Source organism: Phragmites australis, chromosome 1 (genome assembly GCF_958298935.1).
Source record: "Phragmites australis chromosome 1, lpPhrAust1.1, whole genome shotgun sequence".
Classification (NCBI taxonomy): domain Eukaryota; kingdom Viridiplantae; phylum Streptophyta; class Magnoliopsida; order Poales; family Poaceae; genus Phragmites; species Phragmites australis.
This window is the reverse complement of record NC_084921.1, coordinates 35,612,734-35,620,411: the sequence shown is the minus strand read 5'-3', so window position 1 is coordinate 35,620,411 and position 7,678 is coordinate 35,612,734. Positions and strand designations below refer to the sequence as shown.

Genomic DNA, 7,678 nt, shown 5'->3' with positions numbered 1-7,678 from the left:
GGGCAGATTTTTGGAGGCCTCGAGTCCGCACAGACGGGCATTAAGGATGGGCGTTGTGCATCAATGTATATCTCTGGATCTAGCGTGCAACTTAATTAATTAATTGATCATTTTAAACTATTCAAAATAATTAATTAGTTTATTAAATTGAACTAAAATAGATCCACGGATCGCTACAGTCCTATCCCTAACGGGCATTAATAGGTTACATCGTACATGGAGCAAAAAAATTTTGATACGAAGTGATGTTGACGTAGTGTATCATTTTGCATGCAAACAGTCAGGTAATCCTAGCACTAGTAAGTCAGTAACCACATCTCCCAAAAGAAAAACCTCAGATGTTTCTCTAGGGAAAATGCAAGCATTGGCCAATTGGGTTGCGTGTGTGTTCCCAACATAATCATGGACTCAGAGAACGAATTACACGCACGGTCGTAAAATGATGGAACACGTACTGCTGACGGACAGAGCACCTCATTTTTCTCGTTCGAGGAAAGCTGGTCTTCGGAAGTGATGGCGATGCGTACGCTGGAAAATCACTACTGCTATGAGTCTATGACCCAGTGGCACCGACGGCGACCGCCAACAACATATGTCGTCCAAGCATCTGTAGCTCGAAGGCATGCCATAGAGACATATAACGATTTTTTTCTTCATTAAAAGGTTATTAAGCTATTTGTCGATTCGTTACGATATCTGCTACATTGCTAAATGTCTAGGCCCGTTCTAAATCTCATCGATCCCAAGTTTTTCCTAGGACGTCTCACATGCATCCAGTTTAAACTTTAAACACCAGCTTAACTACGTGAATTGAATCTCCAGGTGACCGCTGAACAGGCGAAGCTCTCTGCCCTGCCACGAACCCACGAACAGGAGAAGCTCTCTGCCCTGCCACGAGCTCCACATTTTAGTGGTTTTCTCATGTGACCGTATGCTTTGAAACTAGACAAATACAGTATGTTGTCAAAGTTTGACCAGGCCGAAACAAAAGGATTTTTTGAAAGACCTCTTTCAAATGGTTTTTCTTTTATCGAACACGCAGGAGAGTTACATGTTATTGTATTAAGAAAAAAAAGTGACCCAATTTATAAAAAAAACTAGATCTGAAACCTTAACAAACATAGCATTACAACCCACAGAGTCCTACTCATGCGTAAGATAAAGGAGAAAGAAACCCCCAAAACCCCCTTAAAACAACCGGACGACGAAGATACAATGAAAGCAGCATACATACAACCCGACATCCACAGATCAAACGGCACCCACACCGAGCAATGCTACACAGCAAGCCACTGTGCCCAGCTAGCACCTCAACTAGGACGGGTCCTGGGACATCGGAGCAAAGCCACTGCCGCGAAGCGCCGAAGGTGAAGGGAAGCCCCGCTGAATAGGAGAGTGTCGGACAGAAGGGCAAGCAACAATGGAGATGGTGTTGCAAGGATTGCCGCCAGCTGAACACCAAGACAACAGTGGAATTCTTCAAATGATACCTTCAGGAAGGAAGCGGAACCGTCGTTGCTCGTCTGGGAGGCTGGACAGGGTTTTCACCTGGAGATCCCATGGGGAAGCATTGCCACGATGCCTCCAAGGAGGTTGTGGCGCCCACGAGCGTCACCATCGTCGGCAACAAGATGCCAGTGAGGGTTTTCGCCCAATTCCCCAACTGCGGCACAACCCAATGAACCCAGGCTCAATGGGTCGACTGGATCAAACACCTGCAAGATACAACCATCATCACGCAGCACAAGAACACAACGTGGCCACCAACAAGAGATGACGGGGGCGAAGCCCCAGGCCACAACCATACTTGATGAGGTTCGGCCTGATCTTTTACGGTGGAACAACGAAGATATGGAGATAACTTGCACAATGTTGCAATCTGAAGTACAAATGCAATACCGCACTGAAGAAAACCACCAACCCGTGTTATAGATTGAACACGAACTGGTAGGAAGAATCACAAGGATTTAGCCTGCAACCCAAGAACTATCTTGATCCACAAACTAAGAACAAACACACATAGTTTTGCTCGGTGGATGCAAAGTTTTTAACAAGAACTTGCAAACTCGATAACATGGGTCTAACCTAAAGCCATCATGGCATAACTCAATTCATAATCAACTCTCCCCTTACATGGATGTGACCTTAACATTATGTAAAGACTCCACAACATGTAAAATAGGAAACAAAATCGAAAGATTACATGGACTAAAAAAAATAGAAAACCTAATTGTATAACTGTCGGATTGTTGCTCCAATTGTGATGCATCCAGAAGGAAATTAAAGCTCGGACCAGAACTATCACGTGGGTATTGAAGTAAGCTTTCCAGCGACTATTCGCACGTCCAAAACAGATTCCATTTACTCATTTTATAGACTTTTTACTCAATGCATATCTAGCTGTGACAAACCGAATCCGAATTGACTTCAACTCTTCATATCTTTTGTTTCTTTATATAAATTGCATCCAAATACATGTAGAACTAGATATGGAAGCCTTTCAATCCTTTGGAAATTCTTGAAACCACATGGATTTACGCAAGTATGCCATATAACCCACGGATTCATTATCTTTGCAAACTCTCGCGCAATATTTTTGACAGCTCGTGCAGTCTTCGTTCAAAATAGCATCTCTTCATAGAATACTTCAAATCATGCACCATTAGATCCATTAGAAAGAAGACTTCACCAGATTTATAAATATGTATATTCTGCATGCTGAAATTCTCTAAATTTGACTCAATTTTGACATCTTCTCAAACTGAAAATAATGTGACACATAGACATCTCGAACACTGAGTTGTGGAATTGATACGGTTGCAGCCTTGGTCACATCACAACTGCAACTCGTTGCAAACGATGAGAGAAAAAAGAATCAAGAGTTGTTTTTGAGAAAAAAAATCCAACAACTTATGTTGCTTGTGATGCCAGAAGAGGGGGGGGGGGGGGTAGCCAAGACTTCAGGAAGTTTGTCCATAAACAGCCCATCATTCTAATCTTATCATAGGGGCATGCAGATGGACGGACGATTGATCAGGCTGGGGCCGTATTGCTTGCTCACAACTCTTCAAAGGGCCCCGTGCTGAGCAAGAACAGGTTGTACTTTGTTCGTCCCCTCTGTCTTTGAAAACTTTTGTGCTTCTTGTTAATTGGTAGTATTTGAATTGATCAAGGGCAGAAGCAGACAATTTTTCTGTGTCCTGTGATCCTGTCTCTAGAACGGAAAAGCTAAACAACGCTCGAGCGTTTTTTAAGCCTTCCGTGCTCGATTTTCTGGCTGTCTATTTTGCTTTGAGATCGGTGACACGTTCATGGGCTAGTGCTCGCTTGATCTGGTTTGGGCCGGGCTTTTGCGTTTTGTTTGGTTTTCCCTTGGCCCATATTAGGTTGCAAAGTGATACGGGTGGGCCCCACGTGTCATTGGCTCTTTGGTTTGGATTTGTGGGAGTCACGCCGAGTTATGACGGTGTAGAGTTGGTAATGGGATTATCCGACTTCACGGGAAGGAAGTCATGGTGACTTCACTTCTTTGCAAGCTGTTCGATGGATAAAATTTGTTGTTACAATAAACTTATGAACAATATCATCATTACAATATTTATATGAACAGTATCATCGCTGTAGTGTTCGACTGCAAATCAATGAAGCACCACTCGCAATTTAATGCGCACCTCTGACTTCACAGACACATGGTGCTCGCCATTTCGTCTTCTTTGTGGTGGAGACGAGCGAGGTGAGGATTTCTAGGGTTTCCAGTGATGGTAGCTTGCTCTCCCATTCCTCTTCTGATATTTGTTGCGGGTCTGATTAGGTGTAGACAGTGAGGTAAATTTCTAGGGTTTCCTTGCTTGTGATTCATAGGATCGAAGTTCTATATTGTCGATGTGGTTGGTTCATTCTTGGATTTGCTCGTTTTTGGTTCCATTTTGCTTCTGCTTGTTATTAAGGACTTGTGCTCGATGTCTTTGTGACGACCCTTGTTCTTCCTCTCTCTGAAACTTTGGATAAGCTTGGTTGTGACCTTGATATCTGTTAGCTAGGCTGTTAATTTCGTTCCTTCTACATGCCGGCTGTAACGAACTATTGCTCTCCCCCTGTTATTTCCTGGACCTGCAGTCTTTATACTCTGGATGTAAGTCACAATTATTCCGTTATCAAATTTTGCTTCTGCTAGGTTTTATTTCCCATTCAGTACGATTCAGTTTGGTGTGCCGCGATTGCTCATCTGATTCATGTGGTTTGCTTTGTTGTGTTCCCCATTTCGTCGTGCTCATGGATGGAGACAACAAGTTGAGTTCGATTCATAGGGTTTGCTTGCTTGCGATTCACATGATTTGAGTTCTATATTGCCGATGTTCTTGGTTTCTTCTTGGATTTGCTCGTTGTTTGTTCCATTTTTTCTTCTGCTAGGGTTTAATTTCTGTTCATTGTGATTCAATTGGGTGTGCGAGTTTAGTGCTCATGGGAATTAATCATTAATATTTAAAAGATTTACTATAAATACGATATACCATAGAGATAAATATTCATCATATACATATCTTTAATCCAATATGATAGGGATAGGTTTTGTAATCACTATGAGGTAAATAAGACATGATGATATTCCAGGCATTCCAGGCAGTCCATCGTGTTTTATATATAACCATATCTGGATTAGGAAAGAGTTTTCAAGATATTCGTAAATAATACAATCCAAGAAGATTATATTCAGAAACTTCCAGTACGATACGTCTCTTAGTCTCAACTATACAAGAAGAGGAGGGGTGCATCCAAAGAAAAGATCCAAGGCCAAAGGGAGAGCCATTGAACCAAAAAACAAGAAGCTATATAAATAATATGAAGCAAGTCTAGTCGGATAGGAGCAGAAACAAGCTATTGGGATTCACAACAGAGTCATACAATGATTAGATTCATCTGACAAGAGTTTAAAGATTTATAATACAAGAGAACTCACTGGATCCTTAGGATTAGAACCAGAGATATCCCAATTATAATTGTCTTTGTCTCAGAATAATTAGCGTAAAATATGACGTAACGTTTTTATCCTAAGAGAGATCTGAACCTGTATAAAATCTTATATCCTCCTGTTCGATACGCACCTGTATATAATCAGATATTCTTACTTTAAATAAGTTTATGTATAATTGAATTTATCCATTGTCGACACTCAGCTGCCCAAGCAGGCCTATTTTGATCATGTAGGGCCTGTTTGTCGTGCCGGTGGGCAAAATTCTGGTTCGGTATTGGGGTCACTTCAGATATTTTGGGCTTTTTGTTCATCAATTTTTGTTCGGCCTTTATTTAAGTTTAGTCAATCTAATCTTCAGATTTTTTTACCCTCAAATCGGCCTTTATTTGTAGCCCCTAAAATGTTAAAGTAGCCCATATTTGAAGTTGAGTCGTTATCTGAGTCAAAATCAGAGTTGAAACTGTCATCGGATCTGAGCCATTTTTTCAGAATCTGATGGTTAGAAAGTCGAGTGTCAGATTTTTAATCAGAACAAAACCGGGTGTTTTTAGGCCCCAAAACACTAGGGTGAAGATCAACCTAGAAATGCCCGAGTTTGAAGTAGACGGACCCCTCTGTAAACAGAGAGATTAACAAAGATGAAATATTATCGGGAAAGCCGTCAAGCCGGGATATATAGGTATCGTTTGGCACAGTTTCAGATTTAAATTTTTTTAAACTGATTAAACCTAACTTCAAGAAATCTCAGATCTAGAGTCGTTGGTGGATTGATGATATTTAGTTGAGCTATCAGATTTTTATTTTAAATTAAAAATAAAAGTTTAACTATTTTATTTTATCATATAAACTTAAATTCAGCATGGATCTCGGAGCTAGAGCTATACCAAACAGATTCATAGTTTTGTGCAGACTGGACACCAAATTGCCAAAAATCTACACGTTTTTTGTATTGCATTATCGGCTCAGATTCATTGTTCCTGCACCCACCCCACGTGAAGGAAGCCAACGAACATACATTTGCAACATGCATGCATGAACCCCTCTTATCTAAAAAAAGCATGCATTATGCATGTTGTTTCTGCGCCCGATCCATAACTTGCATACATCGTTATAAACACCAGTTGTCCGGATCGATCACTGCAACTGAACACGAACACAATTGAAGGAAACACTGATCGATCTCTAATACCGGCAAGGATGAAGCTTGCGCTCTCCTTTGCGCTCCTGCTTTCTCTCGTCCTCGCCGTCTCGTCCACGGCGGAGGAGTTCGATTTCTTCTACCTTGTTCAACAGGTGATGCATGCATGGTGAATCTATCAGCTAGCCTTATGATCATCGATCACTAGATTACTTTCTTGTTGGTGCACGCATATTTTTCAGAACGCATAGTACATGCATTTTTTCAGAACGCATAGCGACATAGCTTGGACGACGAACTCAATCTAACGTTTTCCGATGCATGCATGTGTGTAATGTATACGCGCGTGCGCAGTGGCCCGGCTCGTTCTGCGACACGGAGCAGGGTTGCTGCTTCCCGAGCACCGGGAAGCCGGCGGCGGACTTCGGCATCCACGGCCTGTGGCCCAACTACGCCGTGTGCAGGACCGGCGGCGAGCCGGACGCCGAGTTCTCCATCGTCGGGGCACGGAAGAAGTGCTGGCCGGAGTACTGCAACGACGACAACCCGCTGAGCCTACTGGAGATCAAGGACCTGCTGAAGCCGCTGGACCGGAACTGGCCGTCGCTGTCGTGCAAGAACGGCGGGCAAAGCATGAGGTTCTGGAGCTACGAGTGGCGGAAGCACGGCACCTGCTCGGGCCTGGACCAGCACGACTACTTCGAGGCGGCGCTAGCGCTCAAGTCGCGCCACAACCTGACGGCCATCCTCGCGAGCGCCGGGATCGTGCCGTCGGACAGCAGAACCTACTTCCTGAGCAGCATCAGGGACGCCATCAGCGACGCCACCGGGTTCGCGGTGAACCTGGAGTGCAACCGGGACGAGTCTAGCGAGGCGCAGCTGTTCCAGGTGTACCAGTGCGTTGACCGCGACGGGAAGGAGCTCATCGACTGCACGCTGCCGATGCGGAGCAAGTGCACCGACAGGGTGAAGCTGCCCAGCTTCTGATCTAGTTTATGGAAGCCTTCGTGGCGGGGAGGGGCTTGGGCGACGGCACGTTGACAGGCCGGCTGCACGGCGGTGGGCAAGGCTGGATTTGTTCGGCGTCTGTATTGTGTTTTATTTTATTTTTGCGAGGAACTTATGTGTTGTGTCTAGGCATCAGTGGACTTGCCCAACTCGATTCCTGGATGTGTTCGTCACAGTGCTATCATATTCATGATTAGCTGAATAAGTGAAGTTGTATCTTTCATTCACGTGTGTTTGATTCCGAAATTACAGTAATTTTTTTAGAATTATAGTAGATCAACTTATTTTGGCAGAAGAGAATTACGGAGAAATTTTACGATGGTCCAAAATTAATATGAGCTATCTTATTTTAGAGTATAATGGTCAAGATTAGTTAAAATACTACTCATTTCTCACCGGTAATATAGGTAGTATACGTGAGTAGTATGTTAGTATTAAGGTTATTTTAGAGAGAAAAATACGTGGCATGAAAATAATTAACTACAGTTATATGTCTCTAAATAGAGTAATATTTCATTGCTGTTTTAACATTTTAATCTGCATTCGGTATGAGAGTTCAT

General features: G+C 43.0%; 1 protein-coding gene across 1 annotated transcript; it reads left to right on the top strand.

Annotated features, from left to right (window-relative positions):
* Positions 1 to 6,107: 6,107 nt before the first annotated feature.
* LOC133889046 (ribonuclease 3-like) lies at positions 6,108 to 7,380 on the top strand. Its single transcript, XM_062329491.1, has 2 exons — positions 6,108 to 6,265; positions 6,465 to 7,380. The coding sequence occupies exons 1-2, from the start codon at positions 6,170 to 6,172 to the stop codon at positions 7,095 to 7,097; spliced, it is 729 nt and encodes a 242-aa protein (XP_062185475.1). The 5' UTR covers positions 6,108 to 6,169; the 3' UTR covers positions 7,098 to 7,380.
* The last annotated feature ends 298 nt before the right edge of the window (positions 7,381 to 7,678 follow it).